The sequence below is a fragment of the Halichondria panicea genome, chromosome 9 (genome assembly GCF_963675165.1).
Source record: "Halichondria panicea chromosome 9, odHalPani1.1, whole genome shotgun sequence".
Classification (NCBI taxonomy): Eukaryota; Metazoa; Porifera; class Demospongiae; order Suberitida; family Halichondriidae; genus Halichondria; species Halichondria panicea.
Window position 1 is genome coordinate 1,783,911 of NC_087385.1, and position 25,041 is coordinate 1,808,951.

General features: G+C 40.0%; 4 protein-coding genes and 1 long non-coding RNA gene across 11 annotated transcripts; 3 read left to right on the top strand and 2 right to left on the bottom strand.

Moving 5' to 3' along the window:
- LOC135341053 (nucleolar protein 9-like) lies at positions 1 to 2,209 on the bottom strand. Its single transcript, XM_064537519.1, has 4 exons — positions 1,223 to 2,209; positions 810 to 1,046; positions 482 to 694; positions 1 to 340 (listed from the first exon to the last, which is right to left on the bottom strand). The coding sequence occupies exons 1-4, from the start codon at positions 2,189 to 2,191 to the stop codon at positions 23 to 25; spliced, it is 1,737 nt and encodes a 578-aa protein (XP_064393589.1). The 5' UTR covers positions 2,192 to 2,209; the 3' UTR covers positions 1 to 22.
- Positions 2,210 to 2,275: 66 nt separating this feature from the next.
- LOC135341059 (ankyrin repeat domain-containing protein 17-like) lies at positions 2,276 to 11,808 on the top strand. 2 transcript variants are annotated; one of them, XM_064537527.1, is made up of 19 exons: positions 2,276 to 2,454; positions 2,506 to 2,604; positions 3,436 to 3,534; positions 3,611 to 3,709; positions 3,780 to 3,878; positions 4,129 to 4,227; positions 4,311 to 4,409; positions 4,648 to 4,746; positions 4,991 to 5,089; positions 7,234 to 7,332; positions 7,380 to 7,484; positions 9,260 to 9,358; positions 9,444 to 9,539; positions 9,594 to 9,661; positions 9,833 to 9,924; positions 10,074 to 10,654; positions 10,758 to 10,907; positions 11,074 to 11,290; positions 11,406 to 11,808. In XM_064537527.1, exons 1-19 carry the CDS (start codon positions 2,356 to 2,358, stop codon positions 11,759 to 11,761), a joined length of 2,754 nt encoding a protein of 917 aa, XP_064393597.1. In that variant the 5' UTR covers positions 2,276 to 2,355; the 3' UTR covers positions 11,762 to 11,808. The 2 variants fall into 2 exon arrangements, with proteins under 2 accessions (XP_064393597.1, XP_064393599.1); XM_064537529.1 differs by having other exon boundaries at positions 2,301 to 2,454; positions 2,531 to 2,604.
- A 613-nt stretch (positions 11,809 to 12,421) lies between these two features.
- Positions 12,422 to 22,501, top strand: LOC135341061 (ankyrin repeat domain-containing protein 29-like). 6 transcript variants are annotated; one of them, XM_064537535.1, is made up of 14 exons: positions 12,422 to 12,583; positions 12,645 to 12,818; positions 15,047 to 15,129; positions 15,198 to 15,296; positions 16,129 to 16,227; positions 16,295 to 16,393; positions 16,464 to 16,565; positions 16,767 to 16,865; positions 16,949 to 17,047; positions 17,288 to 17,386; positions 17,626 to 17,724; positions 19,021 to 19,119; positions 19,173 to 19,279; positions 22,400 to 22,501. In XM_064537535.1, exons 4-13 carry the CDS (start codon positions 15,246 to 15,248, stop codon positions 19,245 to 19,247), a joined length of 921 nt encoding a protein of 306 aa, XP_064393605.1. In that variant the 5' UTR covers positions 12,422 to 12,583; positions 12,645 to 12,818; positions 15,047 to 15,129; positions 15,198 to 15,245; the 3' UTR covers positions 19,248 to 19,279; positions 22,400 to 22,501. The 6 variants fall into 6 exon arrangements, with proteins under 6 accessions (XP_064393605.1, XP_064393606.1, XP_064393602.1 ...); XM_064537536.1 differs by having other exon boundaries at positions 12,423 to 12,583; positions 15,223 to 15,296; XM_064537532.1 differs by lacking the exons at positions 12,422 to 12,583; positions 12,645 to 12,818 and adding an exon at positions 12,850 to 13,483.
- LOC135341062 (uncharacterized) lies at positions 19,822 to 20,966 on the bottom strand. The gene is made up of 3 exons (XR_010396518.1): positions 20,614 to 20,966; positions 20,204 to 20,253; positions 19,822 to 20,154 (listed from the first exon to the last, which is right to left on the bottom strand). It is a non-coding gene; the product is annotated as an uncharacterized LOC135341062 (long non-coding RNA).
- Positions 22,502 to 23,069: 568 nt separating the features above from the next.
- Positions 23,070 to 24,931, top strand: LOC135341060 (uncharacterized). The gene is made up of 4 exons (XM_064537530.1): positions 23,070 to 23,802; positions 23,907 to 24,056; positions 24,207 to 24,426; positions 24,540 to 24,931. Exons 1-4 carry the CDS (start codon positions 23,212 to 23,214, stop codon positions 24,881 to 24,883), a joined length of 1,305 nt encoding a protein of 434 aa, XP_064393600.1. The 5' UTR covers positions 23,070 to 23,211; the 3' UTR covers positions 24,884 to 24,931.
- Positions 24,932 to 25,041: the final 110 nt, after the last annotated feature.

The window sequence follows — 25,041 nt, forward strand, 5'->3', positions numbered from 1 at the left end:
TCGAGCAAAATAATTATAAAACTCATGGCATAGACACTTTCTTTCTCTTTTTTCTAGGTACAGTTTGTGTTGCTGAGTCTTCACCAATAATGTCTTCAAAGAGAGCTCTTTTCTTGTCTTCAGCTCTTTCTTCCTCCCTCCAGGAGTCTTGCTTCCTCTTGTAGTGAGCAATATTACAGTTACGCAATACTATCTGGCCATAGAATTCATTCGATAGCTCTTCCTCACAGCTTAGCAGAGAATGAGCCAGTTGATCTTTACGGGCAATTTCACAGTTTCTCCAAAGAGCATCCACAACACGACTTCCATGCTTGTCCTTGCTCAAATGCACTAAGTGCTCCTGTGTGTGTATTCAGTAGAGTCAACATGAGAGTACAAACTCAATACAAAAAGCCCTCCATTCAATAAGGAAGGATTTCTACAATCATTTTAGAAGTTAAAGCTGGTACTTTGTAGCATGTCCCCAAACAGTCTTACCTACCTCTAGTTTTTCAACCATCTTCAATTTGTTCTTGGCCGAGACAGTGGGGCTAGACATGAAGGTGGTGACCACATGACTGCCACTCTGGTCACATGACATCTTGGTGACATCATCTGATGTCATTTTGAGGAGGCTTCTGGCGACAGACTTGGTGTCCTGGTACTTGAGCAGAGCTTGAACAATCAGAGAGCCATGGAGATGGATGGAGATTGTCTGAGAGAGAAATCACATTTTTATACATTATGGAAAAAATACCGATGTCATTTGAAGCAACAGAATTAATATCGAAATTGAACAACTCATTAGACATCTCATAAAAAGGTATCACCTTCGATTCGTCTTTCTTCTCCTCGGTGTAAACTTCGTAAGCAGTCATTGCCAGGAATAGGGGGGCACAAATCTTGAGCTGGCTCTCAGCGTGGAAGGCTGTCAGTAAGAGCTGGAGCAGGGTGTCCTGAGAGTCCGGGTATACAGTGACAGCCTCCACTAACTTCACCACCACCCCAGTGTGACCAGCAAACAACACCTCCTCCAGAGAAGCTAACTCGTCTACGAAAGTTGGAACCTAAAGGGATGGTACACATTTTAGTAATAGTAAGCAGCAGAAAAATTTTTCTACACAAGTCATGTTTGTTAACGTTTTACAAGCTAACGGAGACTTAATTGCGTACGTGTTAGACAAACCGTAAAGGGTACAGTACTATTTATATTCAGACAATCTCCCAAAAATCACAACTATACTTTGTTTGGCCATGGAACAGTCAGTAGTTTCTGGAGTATGTAGTTGGCCACAGGATGGAGAGCAAATGACATCAGTCGTCCCTTGAAGCATGTCTCGTACACAGAATCAAGCACTTCACGGGAGGACACCTCAATAACAGTCTCAACCAGATGACTTCCAACAAGGTGAGTGAAAACAGGTGCTAAATCTTTATCAGATGTTTCATTGAGGTGTGTTATCTTCGCGATTTTCTTGATGAGTTTGGCAGCGTTCTTAGGCTGACAATTGGATAGTACTCTCAGTAGCGTTTGTATGACAGGACTGCCACACTGATGAGTCAGCAAATCACCTAGCTTGTCGTTCTTGTAGAGATGTTCATAGATATTTAGTAGAAGTTTCGAAAATGAGTCAGGAATGGTATGAATTGATACTTTCGTCTGGTCTTTAGCAACGTTTGCCATTTTCGCTTTTCTGAATTCCTGTGAGTATCTGCTCCTGCTGATATGATCGCTGAGGTGAATACCGGACACGGCCTGTATCAAAGAGCTGATCACATGACTTGCGTACGGATGGCCAACAAAATCGGATAACTTTTCGGTCAACGAACTACATAGCCCGTGAAACGTCTCAGTGAGTTCAGTTGAGGTTGATTCGGAAGGCTTGACAGTTTTCAGCAGAATTTCCACCACATGACTTCCGCACTTGTTCTTGGCAATCTGGTAATAGTCAGCTAGAATACCATCCACAAGGTCTCTCATTGACTCGGAATCTATTAGTTTCTCCCGCAGCAAACGTTCCAATGCCCTAGATCCATCCTTGTCACAGCATACTCGAGCCACACCGTCCTTCCCACACACCTGTTTAATGACATTCTGACAGAAGAGCTCTCTGTCCTCCCCCTCCTCGTCCAGGTAAGTCTCTACCCTATTGTAGTAGCGCTTAGTCCCATCATCGAGTCGAGGTAAGGAGTTGGTTAACTTTGCTTCCATATGCCACGTGGGTTAAATTGATCTTAGTCACTGCGCATGCACATCTACCCTACAACAGTAGTGGGCCGGCCCTGCCTAGGGAGTTTTTTAGTACTCTCGATCTCATCATTGAAAGACATTCAAGCAATTTGTGTGCAATTCAAGGTACTAGGTACATACATACTATGGATATCATTTCAGCCGTTAGAGCTCAAGACTTGGATGCTATTGAAGCAGCAATTGAAAGAGGAGAAGACGTAAACAGTGTGGATCCACTGGACAATGTAATGGTTTTTAGGGGTTTTGTTCTATAGATAATAACTCTTATCCTACAGGATGGTATTACACCTCTCTTTATAGCAGCGAGACATGGTTTCACAGAGATAGTCACCAAGCTGCACTCATGTGGAGCAACTATGGACAAAGCTACCGTTGTGAGTCAGATTGTCCAGTTAAAAGTACCGCATAAGCTCTTTTTAAGGTGCCCCTCTAAAGATGTGCCATGAAGCCTCTAAAATAATTTTTGAAACTCCAAATGGGAGCTCCACCATGTGTGGGTAATTATTTTTAGACAGCGCGTTGGTAGATAGAGGTAAAATGAGCAAACAGATCACAGAATTCTTCCTTCCACATCTGGGCAACCCCCAAGCCAAAACGAACCATAGTACCTCTTTAACGTGTGTAACCTATGCACAGTCCTGTTGGAAGACCAAGAGCTGCAGGTGCCATATGCACAGTCCATTTGCAAAGCTGTTTTTTTACCTCTAATTAGAAGGCGCCCCTCTTAACTAATTTTCCAACCTCCTAATAGAGCCACCTTTACCAGCGTAATTATTTTAATGTGGCGCCTTAAAAACTTATACGGTACAGCAATTCCCATGTCCTATTGTAAGAGAGTACTATGGTGTGAGTAACTTTCTTTGCATTGTATTGATCAATGCTTAGCTGACTGCACATAAGGCCAGGCAAAGTAGATTCCTTGTTTCTCATCTTATCCACTTCCTCAATTTGCATGAGGGGAGGAGGTCATTATTCATTATAATTATTATTGCTTCATCATATTTTATAATTATTATGATTATCAGCACTAGGGTCACCTAAATTTTTAGCCAAAAAAGCACGTCATTAAGAAATGAAGGGGTGCGTGTTATTAGAACAATATTGAAAGTCAAGGAGGCATACTTTTACCACAAGCGGGGGCTGATAAAAAACAATGATTCTACTTTGCCTGGCCTAAGCTCTGGTATGCATGTGTACACATGCAGCGTGGGGATACTCCACTTATGTCAGCGGGCTGGAATGATAATCCAAGAACTGTCAGGGAACTACTCAGATGTGGAGCTTCTGTTGATCTGGCAAACAAAGTAAGTGAAATTTAGGTGTTAAAGTTTCTCACGGTCTTATAATCACTGTTATGACTTCCATATCTCATTATTTAAGGATGGGAATACACCGCTAATATCGGCAGCGAGAAGAGGCCACAAAGATGATGTACATGAGATACTCCTAGCGAAAGCCACTGTGGATCTAGCTAATAATGTAAGTGCAACGCTGACTATTAAATCTCTATATTTGGTTGGTGTTTTTTACTATTATTGCTTGCGTGAAGAAAGGGGACACAGCACTTATCGTGGCAGCCATGCTTGGATACAAAGGTACAGTAAAGGAACTGCTTTCATCTGGAGCAACTGTGGACTTATTGAACCTCGTAAGTTTGCTTCTGAAGCCTTGTCTGCAGACATTTGTACAATGGGTACTAGCTGGCATACCTATGCCATATAGGTATGCCATTGAAAATCTATAGTACTAGCTGGCATACCTATGCCATATAGGTATGCCATTGAAAATCTATAGTGCAAACAGTGAAAGTGATAATGTGTATCATGTAGCATGCTCCAATACATGATGTTTAGAAAATCAGTTATTCCCAATTGTCATCAGTTTTTGTTGGTTTATAGGAGGAAAACAACCCACTTATCTTGGCAGCAAAGAATGGACACACGGATATCGTCAGGCAACTACTACAGTATAAAGCAACAGTCAATGTGGCGAATAAAGTGAGTAATATCATGCAGCTATGCAGTTTGATGATGATGCATGCATCTGACGTTGACTTTAATTGATTGTGTATATCCCACAGTTAGGGGACACTCCTCTAATCCTAGCAGCCAGGTTTGGTCACACAGATATTGTGAGGGATTTGATGTCGGCCGGAGCCACTGTGGATTCTCTAAATAGAGTGAGTACCATACATATATTATTCCTCACATGTATAATTATAATAGGCATTCGTATCTATATAATACTGTTGACTGGCTGTAATGTGATATACAATGCACGTTCTTATTTAGCATTTGTACCTTCAATTGCTGTTACAGTATAACTGTGTGTCTATATTCCCTATTATAGTAATAGGTTAGTGGGAGTACGCGATCACATCTGCTAGTATATTTAACCCCATGCATTTTATATTACAGGAAAGAAGTAGCGCTCTTATCAGGGCCGCATTTTTTGGACATACTGACATTGTCAAGATACTGTTGTCGTCGGGAGCACATGTTAATCTGGCTAATAATGTTAGTCGCTAACATTGTATAATTATTAGCTGTTGAATTGTCACACAGTATTCTATAGACTGGGTTTAATAGTAATCCCCATGACTACACATACCTTATTTTACATTGAAGGTCAAAGTTTGGAATTTTCCTGTATTTAGTCTCGCTCTTGTTGCAGCAGCCATTAATTTTGGACTCTTTGAACTTTTTTGCATCCTTTTTAGCAAGCATTCATATGTTCATAGATTATTATTTCGGCACACAGATTGGAAATACTCCACTCATTTCGGCAGCTATTAATGGACACACAGAGACAGTTGGGACTCTTCTTTTATCTGGAGCCTCTTTAAATGTATCTAATGAAGTAAGTTATACAGTGATACCTATATTTCATAGCGGTAACCCCTACATTAATTGACTGCAATAAATATAGGTGGCCTGCTAGCATGCACAGGTTGAATCACGTGCTACGTACAGTGAGGATTATAACAGTCTGCATGCCATTGGTCAAAAACCGACTAAGTGGCTCAAATGACAGGCCCACTATCGGCTTGAGCAAACACTATTGACCAAGTATGCTGAGCTGGCTAGCATTCGCACTATATTATAGAATAGAAATTAATTTACCATTGTGTAAGAGAAGTTTAGCCATTTGATGGTTATTAGTATGGCTATACTGGTTTGAAGCAGTGCTAGGAATTAGTAACAGTGGCTACCTTCAGGCAGTGGCTGTCTCAAATCTCCTGATTTGAATATTGAAGGACCTAAAAGATGTGTGTGTAAACAATGAAAGCACCGCGGGTGCTGAGATGCCTCGGTGCATAGATATGTCAAAGCTAATAACGTAAAAGCTATATCATGATGAACATTTTTGCATCTGGCTAATCACAGGGAAACCCAAAAAGTGGGAAATAATTGATCATGATTATTGCTACCAAAAGTACAAAGTAATGTCTGCTGCATCAGTAAAGCCTTGCATCACCATGCAATAGCTAGCGTTCTAGTGCAGAGCTAACTACTAAGTATAGAGTAGCAACACTCCATGGACAAGTTTTGCTACGCACTCTTCTGAAAGGTTGCAATGGCATTCCAAGTAGAACGAAGCATTATTTTGCAAATCCACAAATCAAAATCCAAAAAACGTTACTAGAAGCCTATAGAAACTCTTACTGGCATGTTCATTGATCCTTGAGCAGCTGTAGCACACACATGTACACACAGACACACTATCGTATACCTAGCTTGCCTGCATATGCGCACCGAGGCATAATAAGCCCAGAAATTTGATCAGCAACACCTCAATATCGTATATATAGTAGTACAGAGCTAAAAGTTGAACAATCAATAATAATTATAGCATGCTGGCCTATAGTATTATAAAGTCAATTATTTATCATTTTTTATAGCATGGTCTGGCATGCAAATGTTAGCTAGAAGAAAAAAATCCATCATTATGTATTATGATATTATCCTATGGATACTGATGCAGGCACGAGTGACAGCTACTAGGCATGCACAGACGAGTGATAATCTCAGTATCCATGGGATAATGCATTTATTGCTTAGCAACCAAAATGCAGGTTGAATCTGCGCATGCGCAACATGCGGTTGCTTTGCCAACCAGAAGGATGCGTAGCAACAAAATTGAGTTTCTCCCAGTTGAAGACGAGTTTAAGAGAAAGAAAACGGCTAAAAGACAAAGAAATAAAACTCTAGAATACCAGGAGAGCTTGCAGAAGGCTACTACATTGTAAAAGATTTTGTAGAGAACAGACAAGAAAAAAAGACAAGAAAAACGTTGACAACCAGCAACCCGTTTTGAAAATGGATAGTTCTGAAGGATAAACAGCGTGTGCTTGCTTTCTATCATGCTCCAGTGTATCAGAAGAGGAAACATGGACCGCTAGTAGCAAAAGAAAAGTGTCACAACCAGTTTTGAAGCAAAAACGAATTACAAAAGCTGAACAGGCTTAAATGGTGGTGCAGTACACTTCTACACTGTGCAATATTCCGCTCAAAGCACTCATTCCCAACACTGATGCCCTGTTAGATGCGTTAAATATGACTGCTAAACTGACTGCTAAACTGAACACTGACAACCTCCTGACCCTCAGCATCACTGCAAAAGAGCAAAGAAGTTATACAGAGCATCAGAGAGCATCAGAAAACATGAAAAGAGACTGATAAACATTGCATTGCATGATCATAAGTGTGTAAATCATTGCTTTTATTGTTCTCTCACTGCTGAAAACGTTTCATTCCAATTAAGAATCACTTCCTAGTGTGTAATAACAAGTGTGCAATAATACTGCCGGGTGTGCGATATGGAAAAATATCTGCACACTTGGTGATGAGTCGCTTCCTGTGCAATTTAAATGTAAAACGCTGATGTCAGCACTTATTAAAAAGCAATAAAATTATATATGGACTTGTTATTATTATGAGGGTGACGGCATTCTTGTGTACAATAGACAAGTTTCATTGCATGTGTCTGAAATATGTATATAGGCTGGAAATACTTCTTTGATCGAAGCAGCTCAGAACGGTCATGCTGGGACAGTCAGAAAACTCATTTTATCCGGAGCCTCTTGTGACAAGGCCAACAAAGTAAGCAATAATACTATCTACAAAAATTATGCTCCATCGTTTATCAGGTTGGCGACACTCCACTTATTGTAGCGGCCATGGGAGGCCATAAGGATACCATCGTGGAGCTTGTATCGTTAGAAGCCACAGTAGATCTACCTAACAACTTAAAGGTAAGAAAACATTTTGTTTATGAATTGCTGGCCTGCATGTATATGTTATGATCCCCTAGCTGCAAATACCGCTTTTGTAATAAAAAATTAAACTAACTAAACGAGTGTTGCAAGCTGCGCTGGCCTCTCGCCATGTTTCTATAGAGTGTATATAGAAGAGGTAATTAGTTTGCTTTTTAATCTGCGCTATACGCTGCGGTTTAATCGAGGCCATCACAACAATATCTAATTCTATACACAGTGCTCAGTCCATGCAACTCACTAGGTCTATATCTAGTGTATAGTAGTCATAACCAGCACGCTTATACACGCTACATGTTTCATTAGTTCTAAAACAACATAATTTATAGAATGTCTCTTTTTACTGGGTGTGGTCAGTCATTAGCAAGTACTACACGTGGCTCATGGACTAGGCGTGTTATAAATTGCTGAAAGAGATGACATCTCGAGGAAACACAAATTTCTTATTTTGAGGGAGTTACCCGACAAAAATTTTGCTTAATAGCCTCGTTCATAGGGCACGAGGCTGCACTGCAGATTCAATGTAAAAACATCACATGCACCACTCCATTTCCAATCCCTCTAACTCTTTAATCTATGCATGCATGCAGCTTTGCAGCTCTATTCTGACTCTATAATTGTAGCTAACCAACTAACAAAGCAAGACCAACTCATAAGTTGAATAGAAAGTTTGTGCGAACAGATCGATGCTATGAAAGACTCTGAAGAGACTATAACAGCCTTCACTGTGAGCCATAACTCGAGAAATAAGCTTCAGCCAGTTGCAAATCCACAAATCATAATCCGTTGAGCAGTTACAGCTGAAACAGACACACACAGACACACCTGTACGTACATATGCACAGTCATATCCACAGTCATGTAGCCTTACCGTATCCCTCGTGCGGCTACGCCTCGAGGCATAAATGAAAAGGGGTGGTACGTTGAAGCAAGGGCTTATAAAGAAAAGAAATAACTATCTAGCCTATGTACGTAGTCACCATGCATACTTCATATCAGAGCATAGATTTAAGAGTTAGAGGGATAGGAAACGGTTGGTATCTTGAGTAACATCCGCGCTACGCTGCGGTTTAATCAAGGCCATCACAACAATATCTCTGTTTCTACACCCAGTGCATAATAAACTACAATTAAGTAACTGTGCTTAGTCCGTGCAACTCACTTATATTTCAAGGTCTATTACCTATTGTAGTAGTCTTAACCAGCACGCTTACACGTTACATGTTCCAATAGCTACCTTCGGAACATAATTATAACTGTATTGGAAAGTCTCTTTTTACTGGGTGTGGTCAGTCATTAGCAAGTACTACACGTGGCTCATGGACTAGGCGTGTTATAAATTGCTGAAAGAGATTATGTCTCGAGGAAACACAGCTTTGGGAGTTACCCGGCAAAAATGTGCTTAATATAGCCTCGCCTGGGCCTGTTCCTTCAAGAGAGTAAGCTATTGCTCCATCGAAATCCAGAGCTGAAGTCTCCATAGTTGAGTCACAGGTAGCTAGCTAGCTAGTGTTTAAACGCTTAGGAATTTGTTCGTTTGAGCGAATTCCAACCACGCCCAGATACAATCAATACCAGGCCTAGGAGTTGACCTAGCGTTCAATTGGAGACAGATCGGCCTGGGAACGAGGCTAAGGCAGGATCTAATAGAAACCAGTAGTTAATTTGCCTGCCTGCCTGGTCTAAAATACTGGCAAAAAATAAATAGATAATCAATTTGGTCTGGCCTTATTGTATGTGTGTTGTATTTGTAGGGTGGAGTTACACCGCTTATGGCTGCAGCAAATTATGGCCATTTAGATGCTGTTAAAGAGCTACTATCGTCAAGAGCCATCGTACAAATTACTAACAAAGTGAGATTTACTGATCTGTCCCTAAATTATCATGCACTACAATGTCCATGGTGATTGAATTATTCATATTCTGCATCACATATAGATGGATAAAACTGCATTGGCAGTGGCTAAAGAATCGAGGTTTTCAAATGCCGCCACTGTTGCTTGTCTGGAAGCAGCTGCTCGAGGGTATATGACTGTAAGTGCACCCTTATTACTCAATGGAATGTTCATTTTTGGTTAATGATTTCAGCCACGCCAGCGTACCCAGTCAGAAGCAGACTCTAAACGTTCAACCGTAGCTGATGCTAACTTGGAAGAGTGAGCTGTGGGGTTGACTATACGTACTTAACTTGGGTCGATACAGATCCCACAAAAATGCTTTTAGCCACAACTATTCTTAATAGCTTTCTATATGTATATTTTACTGCTATTGTATTATAGCATGATAATATTATATTGCTTTATCTTTCTTTTATATTATAATTATAGGGAGAGAAAAACAAGACGTCAGACAGGTGGAGAGGAGCTATTATTCAAACACCGTACTGGTTTAGAGGACTTACTCGCTACGTCTCTTAAGCGTAAGCACATAATGATATATATAGATTATTCTGCATGCATCGAATAGTATTTTATCAAACACTCTCATGGAATATCGAGCAAATAGAAGCCTCGAAAAGTGCTGTATTGTACTCTAAGGTATCTTATCATTCTTTACATATGAATGCAGCTATCCCAGGTGTCTCTATTGAAAGCCATACTAAACTGGAAGTAACAAACAATGCTCAAAATTTTCATTGGAAAGGATATGGGTTTAATATGTTTATACCCAAAGATTGTCTGCCAGCTAAAGCTGAATCCAAGCATTACACTATACACTTGTATGCAACTATCTCACAAAAATGTTACCGCTTTCCTAAAAATCACGAATTGATGAGTGCCGTGTACTGGATCAGATGTAACCCTCTTTGTCGATTTAGAAACCCTATCACTATTGAAATACAACACTGTGCATATGGAGAGGCAGTTAAAGGTCTTTCATTTGTAAGAGCACTTTGCTCCCAAACATATCTCCCATACGATTTTAAGAAATTGGAACCACAGGGCTCCTTTTCTGACAGTTCCAGTTATGGCTCCATCTTGTTAACTGGTTTTAGTGGCATCGGTATCGTAAGTTCAGTTGATCCGCAAATTCCAAGATCGATGGAGCCTCAACGCAAGCACACAGCCACTCTCTACTATCTTAGTAAGAGCATCAGTAACTGGACAATTCACCTCGCAATAACTTGGGACCTTGAAACTTGCATCAATGTGAGTGAGGAGTAAGTTTATAAGTCATGTGTGTATACATGTTGTCTTCTTTCAATTATGAGTTGCATGATGTTGTGACATCGTTTTGCTCTATTATATATAGAGTGTGAAGAAGTATTATGATACTGATGGTCTATGGACAAAAGGTGCTTTTCTCAGTGCAGTTGAGATTATGGGCGATAAAATTGAAGTTGACATTCCTCGACCTGATTTAGTGAATGGTTGGATCTTGAGACCTCTAACCGCCAAATTTGTAAGTGTTCTTTTCTTAGCATGAAAGTGACGTCATTCAATATTCAATGATAATTCACTATAATTATAGTACAGTGCATGATAAAAATATTGTTTACCGATTGAGGTTCAATCAAAATTAATCTGTTAATCCAAGGTTTGTTTTTCACCATGCGTTCTTGTTGCAGCTATTAATGAAGACAGTGAACTACTATGAGCCCGGCAAAGCAGTCCCCTCCATTCAAATCAAGGCCGTGTTTCGGCACCAAAGTTCCACTTCAGATTCAGTACCAGAACTGTTTTATCAACTTGCTCTGAAAGGGATCCAGGAGCCAAACATAATCACCATTGATATTGACCCTTCTCTGTCAATAGGCAACCAATGCACTTTTCAAGCAGGCCTAGGTACATGTACATGTTCACATAACAGGTGTTCACTAATACATCACTTGCATGCATGCATGCATTATTTTGTATTACATGCATGCATGCACCTTACTGTGTAATTATACTTATACAGGTGTTTCTGTTGAACTTCAAGAAATAATGCGTAACACTGGTATTCGAAAAGAAGATTTGAATAACGAAGTTACTGATGAGAACGTTAGGCGTTTTGCCTCTAAATTTGCTGATTATAACTGGTTGGAATACGCTATCACTCTTGGACTCGATGAATCTGAAAGAAGAGCTATCAGGACAGATGTGCAACTAGACAGTGAATTTTTGAAGGCTCACGAAACGCTGCAAATGTGGCACAAAAGAAATGGCTATAGAGCAACCTATAGAATTTTGGTAGACGCATGCTGTAGCCACAAGAATATGAGACTTGTCATGGACTTATGCCATTTATTAAAAAAGCAATATAATCTTTGTTAATTGTTTTTCTTTGTACCAGCTCAATGAATTTTAAATTGAGATAAGAAGTTTGGGAGCACGCCAAAACATGTTTAGCTACGCCCACTTTTGTTGACCACCCCCCCATATTACAGCAGTGCATCACAGTAAATTAAGGTTATTACTTAGTTTGTGTAAATGTCACGAAATATGCTGACTATATATATATGCATGCATGTATGTGTACTGTGTATGTTGTGATACTCAATTAGGTTCTCCTGTTCTCCACGTTTTCATGTTTCTCCTTTTCTCCATGTTCTTTGCGTTTTCATAGTTCTCTTTGTTCTCCCTGTTCTCTGCGTTCCCTGCATTCTCCTGTTCTCTGCATTATCACAGTTCTCTGCGCTCTGAATACCATCGTCGCATCGAGCGGCTTGCTTTCGAAGTCAACCCACAGCTGGCCTCGAGACTTGTATCTCTGCTTCTGAGCAAAATTGGTGAAAATAAAATTTGACCCCCCTCGTTTTAAGCTTACAGACACTGAAGAGTGAAGTGGTTAGTGGAAGTGGATGAACAAATGAGTTCCATTTCTTTGACACACAAAATAGTAACTTTGGTCAACGTGCGCATTCGCTGTATGCATAGGAAACCATGTACCAATCAGGATAATGAACATCGTACCATTCTCCCCACCCCTACGTTCAGGTGTCTGGTCGTCCCCTGAGCTCAGAGGAGAGAGACCTCCTCCCTGTGATGACTTCACCTTCACCATGATGGACCAGCATAGGGCAGTCTTCTTTGGAGGGTTCCAATCTGGCCGTAGGATCAATAGTGTCTACCTGTTTGACTTCAAGACCATCCATGGTGAGTTGGAATTAGTACTGCGACATTGAAATGCACAATACTGTGTATTCACTGTGTGTAGGAAGTCACTAAGGTGAAGCCAGTACAGGGAGAACCTAGTGGAGAGGTTAGGCCATGCTGTCTCAACTATAGCCAGGACCACCCTCAACTACTTGTGTACAGAGGACTGGGTATTGGCATCAAGCCACTGGGGGACATGTGGATACTTGATGTCGACACTGGCAAGTGGACAGAGGTGAGTTTTGTCTTATTATATGTCTGCGTGTTGTCTGTGTGTGTAGCTATAGACTGCTTAAGGATCAATTAACTGCAAGTAAGAGTTTCTAGTAACGTTTTCTATTCGTGGATTTTCAGTTATCAGTGTTATGCCTAGTTTTGTTTATTGGAATACTTTGAAGCCTTTCAGAAGAGTGCATATAGCCAAACTTGTCCATGGAGTGTTGCTACTCCACTTAGTAGTTAGCTCTGCACTAGAACGAAGAGAGCTGCAAGGCTCTACTTAGCCTCCTTCACCGGCCTTCATAGAAAAAAGGCCTGTTATTATTGAATATTTTTTCCCGTAAAATTTCCTATAAGGCCACTTCAAGTGACACTCTGGTTTCTGGCCCTGAAATTTTTCTAATTGCATCCGGGCGGGCGGCTTTTCTCATTATGTCATTATCAATTTCACGTTATGAATCTCATTATTTTGCAAATGAATAATTTTCATTATCACACTATTTTGTGCCACATGGACCATTCTGCGCATGCGTAGTAGAAATAATGAGATAGAATCCAATAATGAGATAGAAATCCAAGAATAAAATCTGATGCGGGCGGTGGACCAGAAACCAGAATATCACTTGGAGTGGCCTAATACTGGATTCATCAGAGAAAATATCCTAAAAGTCATACACAGAGGTATAATTATAGCTAGCTATCTAGAGACAGAGCTGTGTAGGTTTGTTGTACAGCTATTAGAATCAGTAGCAGTAGTATAGTAGACTTTCACCAAAGTTAGTGTTAAATGGGTGTGGCCTATCCATTAGGCTCTTGTCCAGCTTTCACTCCGTTCAGACGATCGTCATCCACACTATTGCAGGCTGTGAGTCTTTTGTTAACATAGCAGGCTAAGGGTAGCTATCAGAGAATGCTATACGATGGGCTAGAAACCTTCAATCGAAGTTTCTATCTATATTTCCTTTAATCCACTTCCGTTTGTTGTGATGTCATAGTTTTACTGAGCATATACAATGTTATCCAAAGCCCCCAGATACCGCGGGGATATTAGCGCATGCGCAAGCAGTCGATACCAGGCCCACTTCCCTGAGTGAAGTGCGGCCTGGGATCGAGGCTATAGGCTCTACTCTGATATGATGCAGCAGCCATTAATTTTAGACTTCGGCATCCTTTTTATCAACAATCACGATTGATCATTTCCCACCCACTCTTTGAGTTTCCCTATGATTAATAGTCGGATGCAAAAAATTTATCACATGTATTAGCAATGATATTAGCTATAAGCTTTGTTACCCGAGGGGCACGTGGACGGCCACGGGTATAGTAGTCCGTTGGTTTGTTTGTCTGTGTGTGACATGTGAGTCTACTCACCTGGATGCTGCCATAGCACTGCGTTTACAGCAAGGATAGCCTCCACACACACAATAGTTTTAATTGTGACAGATTTCGATGTTAAAGTTTCTTTGTCGTATAAAAGCGAGCAAAAGCCATGAACTTGCACGTTGGCTAGCTCTACACTCGATCTTTGTTCGAGGTAGATCTACATAAAAATGATTTGCAGCTGAAGTGATCCTTTACTGGTCTCTGTTAAAGTAGAATTGTAGCTTTGTGTGTGTGTGTGTGTGTCTGTTCCAGCTGTAACTGCTCAACGGTTGTAATGCGACAAAAACTAACAACTTCTATAGGCTTCTAGCCACGTTCTTTTGGATTTTGATTCGTAGAATAGCAAATTAAAGCTTCTTTCTCGAGTTGTGGCTATTTTGACTCTCATTGAAGGCTGTTGCAGTCTCTTCAGAATCTTTCGTAACATTATTTGTTCGCACAAAGTTTCTATTCAACTTATAAGTTAGTCTAGCTTGCACTAAAGCACTAGCTTTTTGTTAGCTATACAAGAGTCAGAAAAGAGCTGTAAAACTAGCTACCGTATAGCGAATGACATTCTGACAGAAGAGCTCTCTGTCCTCGCCCTCCTCGTCCAGGTAAGTCTCTACTCTATTGTAGTAGCGCTTAGTCCCATCATCGAGCCGAGGTAAGGAGTTGGTTATCTTTGCTTCCATATGCCACGTGGGTTAAATAAATCCTAGTCATTGCGCATGCGCATCTACCCTACAACAGTAGATGGGCCGGCCCCGCCTAGGGAGTTTTTTAGTGTAAATACTCTCGATCTCATCATTGAAAGACATTCAAGCAATTTGTGTGCAATTCAAGGTACTAGGTACATACATACTATGGATATCATTTCAGCCGTTAAAGCTCAAGACTTGGATGCTATTGAAGCAGCAATTGAAAGAGGAGAAGACGTAAACAGTGTGGATCCGCTGGACAATGTAATGGTTTTTAGATGAAGAGGGGTGTGCCCTGTTTTGTTCTGTAGATAATAACTCTTACCCTACAGGATGGTATTACACCTCTCTTTATAGCAGCGAGACATGGTTTCACAGAGATGGTCACCAAGCTGCACTCATGTGGAGCAACTATGGACAAAGCTACCGTTGTGAGTCAGATTGTCCAGTTAAAAGTACCGCATAAGCTCTTTTTAAGGTGCCCCTCTAAAAATGTGCCATGAAGCCTCTAAAATAATTTTTGAAACTCCAAATGGGAGCTCCACCACATGTGGGTAATTATTTTTAGACAGTGCGTTGGTAGATAGAGGTAAAATGAGCAAACAGATCACAGAATTCTTCCTTCCACATCTGGGCAGCCCCCAAGCCAAAACGAACCACATATATGCAGTACCTCTTTAACGTGTGTAACCTACGCACAGGCCTGTTGGAAGACCAAGAGCTACAGGTGCCATATGCACAGTCCATTTGCAAAGCTGTTTTTTTATCTCTAATTAGAAGGCGCCCCTCTAAAGACGCGCCATCCAGCCTCAAAACTAATTTTCCAACCTCCTAATAGAGCCACCTTTACCAGTGTAATTATTTTAATGTGGCGCCTTAAAAACTTATACGGTACAGCGATTCCCATGTCCTATTGTAAGAGAGTACTATGGTGTGAGTAACTTTCTTTGCATTGTATTGATCAATGCTTAGCTGACTGCACATAAGGCCAGGCAAAGTAGATTCCTTGTTTCTCATCTTATCCACTTCCTCAATTATTCATTATTGCTTCATCATAATTTATAATTATTATGATTATCAGCACTAGGGTCGCCTAAATTTTTAGCCAAAAGAGCACGTCATTAAGAAATGAAGGGGTGTGTCATTAGAGCAATATATTGACGGTCAAGGAGGCATACTTTTACCACAAGCGGGGGCTGATAAAAAACAAGGATTCTACTTTGCCTGGCCTAAGCTCTGGTATGCATGTGTGTACACATGCAGCGTGGGGATACTCCACTTATGTCAGCGGGCTGGAATGATAATCCAAGAACTGTCAGGGAACTACTCAGATGTGGAGCTTCTGTTGATCTGGCAAACAAAGTAAGGGGTTAAAGTTTCTCACGGTCTTAATAATCACTGTTATGACTTCCATATCTGATTATTTAAGGATGGGAATACACCGCTAATATCGGCAGCGAGAAGAGGCCACAAAGATGATGTACATGAGATACTCCTAGCGAAAGCCACTGTGGATCTAGCTAATAATGTAAGTGCAACGCTGACTATTAAATCTCTATATTTGGTTGGTGTTTTTTACTATTATTGCTTGCATGAAGAAAGGGGACACAGCACTTATCGTCGTGGCAGCCATGCTTGGATACAAAGGTACAGTAAGGGAACTGCTTTCATCTGGAGCAACTGTGGACTTATTAAACCTCGTAAGTTTGCTACTGAAGCCTTGTCTGCAGACATTTATACAATGGGTACTAGCTGGCATACCTATGCCATATAGGTATGCCATTGAAAATCTATACTGCAAACAGTGAAAGTGATAATGTGTATCATGTAGCATGCTCCAATACATGATGTTTTAGAAAATCAGTTATTCCCAATTGTCATCAGTTTTTGTTGGTTTATAGGAGGAAAACAACCCACTTATCTTGGCAGCAAAGAATGGACACACGGATATCGTCAGGCAACTACTACGCTATAAAGCAACAGTCAATGTGGCGAATAAAGTGAGTAATATCATGCAGCTATGCAGTTTGATGATGATGCATGCATCTGGCGTTGACTTTAATTGATTGTGTATATCCCACAGTTAGGGGACACTCCTCTAATCCTAGCAGCCAGGTTTGGTCACACAGATATTGTGAGGGATTTGATGTCAGCCGGAGCCACTGTGGATTCTCTAAATAGAGTGAGTACCATACATATATTATTCCTCACATGTATAATTATAATAGGCATTCGTATCCATATAATATACTGTTGACTGGCTGTAATGTGATATACAATGCACGTTCTTATTTAGCATTTGTACCTTCAATTGCTGTTACAGTATAACTGTGTGTCTATATTCCCTATTACAGTAATAGGTTAGTGGGAGTGCGCGATCACATCTGCTAGTATATTTAACCCCATGCATTTTATGTTACAGGAAAGAAGTAGCGCTCTTATCAGGGCCGCATTTTTTGGACATACTGACATTGTCAAGATACTGTTGTCGTCGGGAGCACATGTTAATCTGGCTAATAATGTTAGTCGCTAACATTGTATAATTATTATCTGTTGAATTGTCACACAGTATTCTATAGACTGGGTTTAATATTAATCCCAATGGCTACATATACCTTATTTTACATCGAAGGTCAAAGTTTGGAATTTTCCTGTATTTAGTCTTGCTCTTGCTGCAGCAGCCATTGCATTAATTTTGGACTCTTTGAACTTTTTTGCATCCTTTTTAGCAAGCATTCGTATTTTCATTTCGGCACACAGATTGGAAATACTCCACTCATTTCGGCAGCTATTAATGGACACACAGAGACAGTTGGGACTCTTCTTTTATCTGGAGCCTCTTTAAATGTATCTAATGAAGTAAGTTATATAGTGAAACCTATATTTCATAGCGGTAACCCCTGCATTAATTGACTGCAATAAATATAGGTGGCCTGCATGCTAGCATGCACAGGTTGAATCACGTGCTACGTACAGTGAGGATTATAACAGTCTACATGGTCAAAAACCGACTAAGTGGCTCAAATGACAGGCCCACTATCAGCTTTAGCAGACACTATTGACCGACCGACCGAGTATGCTGAGCTGGCTAGCATGCGTACTATATTAATTAATTTACCAATGTGTAAGAGAAGTTTAGCCATTTGATGGTTATTAGTATGGCTGCTGGTTTGAAGCAGTGCTAGGAAGTAACAGTGGCTACCTTCAGGCAGTGGCTATTGAATGTTGAAGGACCTGAAATATTTGTGTGTGTAAACAATGAAAGCACCACGGGTGCTGAGATGCCTCGGTGGATATGTCAAAGCTAATAACGTAAAAGTTATATCATGATGAACATTTTTGCATATGGCTAATCACAGGGAAACTCAAATAGTTGGAAATGATGATTATTGCTGCCAAAGTACAAAGTCTAAAATTAATGGCTGCTGCATCGGTAAAGCCTTGCATCACTCTTGCAGCTATACCATGCAATAGCTAGCGTTCTAGTGCAGAGCTAACTACTATATATAAGTAGAGTAGCAACACTCCATACGGACAAGTTTTGCTACACACTCTTCTGAAAGGCTACAATGGCATTCCAAGTAAGCAAAACTAGGCATAACTCAAGAGCGAAGCATTATCTTACAAATCCACAAATAAAAATTCAAAAACGTTACTAGAAACCTATATAGAAACTCTTACTTGCATGTTCATTGATCCTTGAGCAGCTGTAGCACACACACACACAAAGACATACTATCGTATAGCTTGCTTGCGCATGCGCACCGAGGCATAAAAAGCCCAGAAATTTGATCAGCGACACTTCAATCGTCTAGTATACTATAGTATATACATACAGAGCTAGAAGTTGAACAATCAACATTAGACCATTGGATTAACTATTAATTACTGTTGTAATTTGAAATAGCATGCTGGCCTAGCATATAAAGTCAATTACTGATCATTTTATACAGCATGGTCTGGCATGCAAATGTCAGCTAGAAGAATCGTTGACTTGTATATGCATAATTATATATGGACTTGTTACCTATATGTAGCTGCATGTTAATAATTATGAGGGTGACATTCTTGTGTACAGTAGACAGGCTTCACTGCATGTGTCTGAAATATACTTCAGTTCCTTGATTGTGTATGTTAACATCACCACATGTATAGGCTGGAAACACTTCTTTGATGGAAGCAGCTCAGAACGGTCATGCTGGGACAGTCAGAAAACTCATTTTGTCCGGAGCCTCTTTTGACAAGGCTAACAAAGTAAGCAATAATAATATACTATCTACAAAAAATTATGCTTCATTCTTCATCAGGTTGGCAACACTGCACTTATTGCAGCGGCCATGGGAGGCCATAAGGATATACCATCGTGGAGCTTGTGTTGTTAGGAGCCACAGTAGATCTACCTAACAACTTAAAGGTCAGAAAACATTTTGTTTATGAATAATTGCTGGCCTGTATGTTATGATCCCCTATATATAGCTGCAAATACTGTATATATATGCTTGATCAGAGGCCGCTTTTATATAAAAAATTAACGAGTGTTACAAGCTGCGCTATGCTAATGCCTCTTACTATAATATAGAGTGTATATAGAAGAGGTAATTAGTTTGCTTTTTAATCCTGCGATTACAAATTCTATATTATACATGCACAATGCATAATAAACTGCAAGTAACTGTATCATGCAACTCACTTATATTTCAAGGTCTATATCTAGTGTATAGTAGTCATAACCAGCACGCTTATACACGCTACATGTTCCATTATAGTTCTATTTGTGACAGGGCCAATGAAAACGGACCTTAACACGGCAATAATTAAATTAAGCTATAGGCCAATTTAGTAGAAATGAAAAACATGGGCAAAAATTTTTTTTTTTCACAGGTGCTAACTTCAACCCTTCCTCTACCTACCTGTAAAAATTTGGGTCTCTACGAAGCTTTAAACAGGTCAAGCGCGGACGTTGAAGAAACTCACCGAACGTTCATTTTTTACAATGAAATTTACTGTCTACGTGAGGGGAAATTCCCTGGGAATTTCCCTATTATTGTTAATTATTTTTAACAAATAAAAGATGACAACTTGTACAGGACTATTTCATCAGCCCAGTACTTACAATCATCAAGAGGAGCCAGGTATATTATAGCTCCACTTCTTAACAAACATAATTTAGCAACAGAAATAGATTAGAAAGAGCAGCTATCTAGCTAGCTAGCTTGGCGTAGATCCACTCTTGTTTCTTTAGATGTACGTATCCCGTGCCACTTGTCTTCATAAACACTCCATAACAACCTACAGATAAGTAGTAAGTTAAGATAGACACAATATCAATGTCACTTACATTCTAGCCAATAGACAAGCGTTTCTCAGGCCTCCGACACTTACCACCACCTGGGGGAACCATCAATATAAATGTTATACGACAATTCCACGCAGTTTCCTGGGCCCTCCATGATGTGATCACCCATCCCATCAGGCCTGTTACTACTAAGCACAATGGCAGTGATACCAGTACTAAATTAAAGGAGGAAAGCTTCTTATAAGGCTACTAATAAGTTGGATCAAGCCTTAGATCGATACGGATGAATACTAAGTGAAAGACTACCTATAATAGATCACTTAGGCTTCCTTTAAGCTGTATGAAGGACAGAGACACTTTCTGTAGGCTCCATACAAGTGAGGGATCTTTTATAAGACTGATACATTACACAGATAATAAGTACAAGCTTATAACAAGACATGAGAGCTTACCATTTGAGCGACGGGAGTCCTTGTCTCTTTATTTCTTCGAAGATCCTTCCTAGGTGCCAAGCAATCCAGCTACATAGCTATACTAGCTAGCTAGAGAGTCCTAGAACGCCTAGCCTTCATCTAACTAACTTGTCTTATCCAGAATATCTTTTACTAAGCTTTATGAGTATACGGAAGTGCCCGGAAGCCAATAATTGAACTTCAATTATCATGACGTTTGAGCGTCATTTACTCAAGAGGGCGTTGCAATACCTTTGTAGCGTTCCCTCGAACATATCTCCGGAAAGAAAGTAGCTAGGAGGTCGATCTTGGTATCATTTTGAAGCTTAAAGGACGCCCTATCAGATTCAACAATAAAAACTGATTCGAAAATGCCCGCGTTAAGGTCTGTTTTCATTGGCCCTGTCACATTTAACTTTATTGGAATATCTCTTTTTACTTGGTGTGGTCAGTCATTAGAAAGTACTACACGTGGCTCATGGACTAGGTGTGTTATAAATTGCTAAAAGAGATATAACGTCTTTCTTATTTTGATGGCAAAAATTTTGCTTAATAGCCTCGTTCATAGGGCGCAGCGCAGATAGTTTTCGAGGGTCCACTGCAGATTCAATGTGAAAGCATCACGTGCACTACTCTGTTTCCAATTCCCTTTTAAAACTGTTCAATCTATTCAGCTCTGCAGCTCTATTCTCACTCTTGTAGCTAACAAACTAACAAAGCAAGGCTAACTCATAAGTTGAATAAGTTTGTGCGAACAGATGATGCTATGAAAGATTCTGAAGAGACCTTCACTGTGAGTCAAACTATCCTTATACCACACTTACGTCACCACTAATTGATCTCATTGGTCAACAGCTGTAGGATATATAGAATATTAGCAGGCCCCAGGCATGCACAGTTTTCAAGTTGTTTTTTAGTTTTTTCATTTGTTCAAGAAGGTAAGCAAAAAGAAAAAAGCCATGCTTGACTGTACTAAGACTCAAAGCAACGGCAGAAACACGGAAGGTGCTCTCCAACAAGATGGCTAAGCTTCCATGGGTCCATAGGCGTGGTTTATATAGATACATTTTATCCAAGAAGAGGTTGCAACTCCAGTAAGGGACGTCGAATGGTCAACGCTTGGACCAAGGAAGCTGTTGAGCATCTGTAGGAGTCGACGTGTTGCTCAACTAGCTCTTTGACGGCTGTAAAATCCGGCATAGTCTTGTTCTTTTTTGCAGTCTGCATCGTGGATTGAATTGTTGCTATAGGGGGAGGTCTTTTTATAGTGCTGCGGTCACGTGGTATAAATTAGATATGCCACACCTACTCGGAGGATATGCACCCCATATATCCTCCTCTTAGGTGTGGTATATCCTATACATAACTTGAAAAATAAGCTTTAGCCAGTTCACGAATCAAAATCCAAGAAAGCATGGCTAGAAGCCTATAGAAGCTGTTAGTTTTCGTCACATTGCAATCCGTTGCATGAGCAGTTACAGCTGGAACAAACACACATACACACACATACGCACACATGCACAGTCAGCCTTACCGTATCCCTTGTGCGGCTACGCCTCGAGGTATAAATAAAAAAGGGGTGATACGTTGAAGCAAGGGCTTATAAAGAGAAGAATTAAAGCATGCAACTCACTATAATTATATCCTATATGTAGTCACCATGCATACTTCATATCAGAGGCAGGATCTAGAAACTACTAGTTATTTTACCTGCCTGCCGGGTCTAAAATGTTGGTAATCAATTTGGTCTGGCCTTATTGTATGTGTGTTGTATTTGTATATATAGGGTGGAGTTACACCGCTTATGGCTGCACCAAATTATGGCCATTTAGATGCTGTTAAAGAGCTACTATCGTCAAGAGCCATCGTACAAATTACTAACAAAGTGAGATTTACTGATCTGTCCCTAAATTATCATGCACTACAATGTCCATGGTGATTGAATTATTCATATTCTGCATCGCATATAGATGGATAAAACTGCATTGGCAGTGGCTAAAGAATCGAGGTTTTTAAATGCCGCCACTATTGCTTGTCTGGAAGCAGCTGCTCGAGGGTATATGACTGTAAGTGCACCCCCATTACTCAATGGAATGTTCATTTTTGGTTAATGATTTCAGCCACGCCAGCGTACCCAGTCAGAAGCAGACTCTAAACGTTCAACCGTAGCTGATGCTAACTTGGAAGAGTGAGCTGTGGGGTTGACTAGTATACGTACTTAACTTGGGTCGATACAGATCCCACAAAAATGCTTTTAGCCACAACTATTCTTTATAGCTTTCTATATGTATATTTTACTGCTATTGTATTATAGCATGATAATATTATATTGCTTTATCTTTTCTTTATATTATATAGGGAGAGAAAAACAAGACGTCAGACAGGTGGAGAGGAGCTATTATTCAAACACCGTACTGGTTTAGAGGACTTACTCGCTACGTCTCTTAAGCGTAAGTACATAATGATATATAGATTATTTTGCATGCATCGAATAGTATTTTATCGAACACTCTCATGGAATATCGAGTTGCTTTTCTCAAATAGAAGCCTCAAAAAGTGCTGTATTGTACTCTAAGGGTATCTTATCATTCTTTACACATGAATGCAGCTATCCCAGGTGTCTCTATTGAAAGCCATACTAAACTGGAAGTAACAAACGATGCTCAAAATTTTCATTGGAAAGGATATGGGTTTAATATGTTTATACCCAAAGATTGTCTGCCAGCTAAAGCTGAATCCAAGCATTACACTATACACTTGTATGCAACTATCTCACAAGAATGTTACCGCTTTCCTAAAAATCACGAATTGATGAGTGCCGTGTACTGGATCAGATGTAACCCTCTTTGTCGATTTAGAAACCCTATCACTATTGAAATACAACACTGTGCATATAGAGAGGCAGTTAAAGGTCTTTCATTTGTAAGAGCACTTTGCTCCCAAAAATATCTCCCATACAATTTTAAGAAATTGGAACCACAGGGCTCCTTTTCTGACAGTTCCAGTTATGGATCCATCTTGTTAACTGGTTTTAGTGGCATCGGTATTGTAAGTTCGGTTGATCCGCCAATTCCAAGCTCGATGGAGCCTCAACGCAAGCACACAGCCACTCTCTACTATCTTAGTAAGAGCATCAATAACTGGACAATTCACCTCGCAATAACTTGGGACCTTGAAACTTGCATCAATGTGAGTGAGGAGTAAAGTATATAAGTCATGTGTGTATACATGTAGCCTTCTTTCAATTATGAGTTGCATGATGTTGTGACATCGTTTTGCTCTATTATATATAGAGTGTGAAGAAGTATTATGATACTGATGGTCTATGGACGAAAGGTGCTTTTCTCAGTGCAGTTGAGATTATGGGCGATAAAATTGAGGTTGACATTCCACGACCTGATTTAGTGAATGGTTGGATCTTGAGACCTCTAACCGCCAAATTTGTAAGTGTTCTTTTCTTAGCATGAAAGTGACGTCATTCAATATTCAATGATAGTACAGTGCATGATAAAAATATTGTTTACCGATAGAGGTTCAATCAAAATTAATCTGTTAATCCAAGGTTTGTTTTTCACCATGCGTTCTTGTTGCAGCTATTAATAAAGACAGTGAACTACTATGAGCCTGGCAAAGCAGTCCCTTCCATTCAAATCAAGGCCGTGTTTCGGCACCAAAATTCCGCTTCAGATTCAGTACCAGAACTGTTTTATCAACTTGCTCTGAAAGGGATCCAGGAGCCAAACATAATCACCATTGATATTGACCCTTCTCTGTCAATTATAGAGAGCCAATGCACTTTTCAAGCAGGCCTAGGTACATGTACATGTTCACATAACAGGTGTTCACTAATACATCACTTGCATGCGCGTGCATTATTTTGTATTACATGCATGCATGTACCTTACTGTGTAGTTATACTTATACAGGTGTTTCTGTTGAACTTCAAGAAATAATGCGTAACACCGGTATTCGAAAAGAAGATTTGAATAACGAAGTTACTGATGAGAACGTTAGGCGTTTTGCCTCTAAATTTGCTGATTATAACTGGTTGGAATACGCTATCATTCTTGGACTCGATGAATCTGAAAGAAGAGCTATCAGGACAGATGTGCAACTAGACAATGAATTTTTGAAGGCTCACGAAACGCTGCAAATGTGGCACAAAAGAAATGGCTATAGAGCAACCTATAGAATTTTGTTAGACGCATGCTGTAGCCACAAGAATATGAGACTTGCTATGGACTTATGCCATTTTATTAAAGCAATATAATCTTTGTTAATTGTTTTTCTTTGTACCAGCTCAATGAATTTTAAAAAGTTTGGGAGCACCTGTCCAAAACATGTTTAGCTACGCCCACTTTTGTTGACCACCACCCCCCCCCCCATATTACAGCAGTGCATCACAGTAAATTAAGGTTATTACTTTGT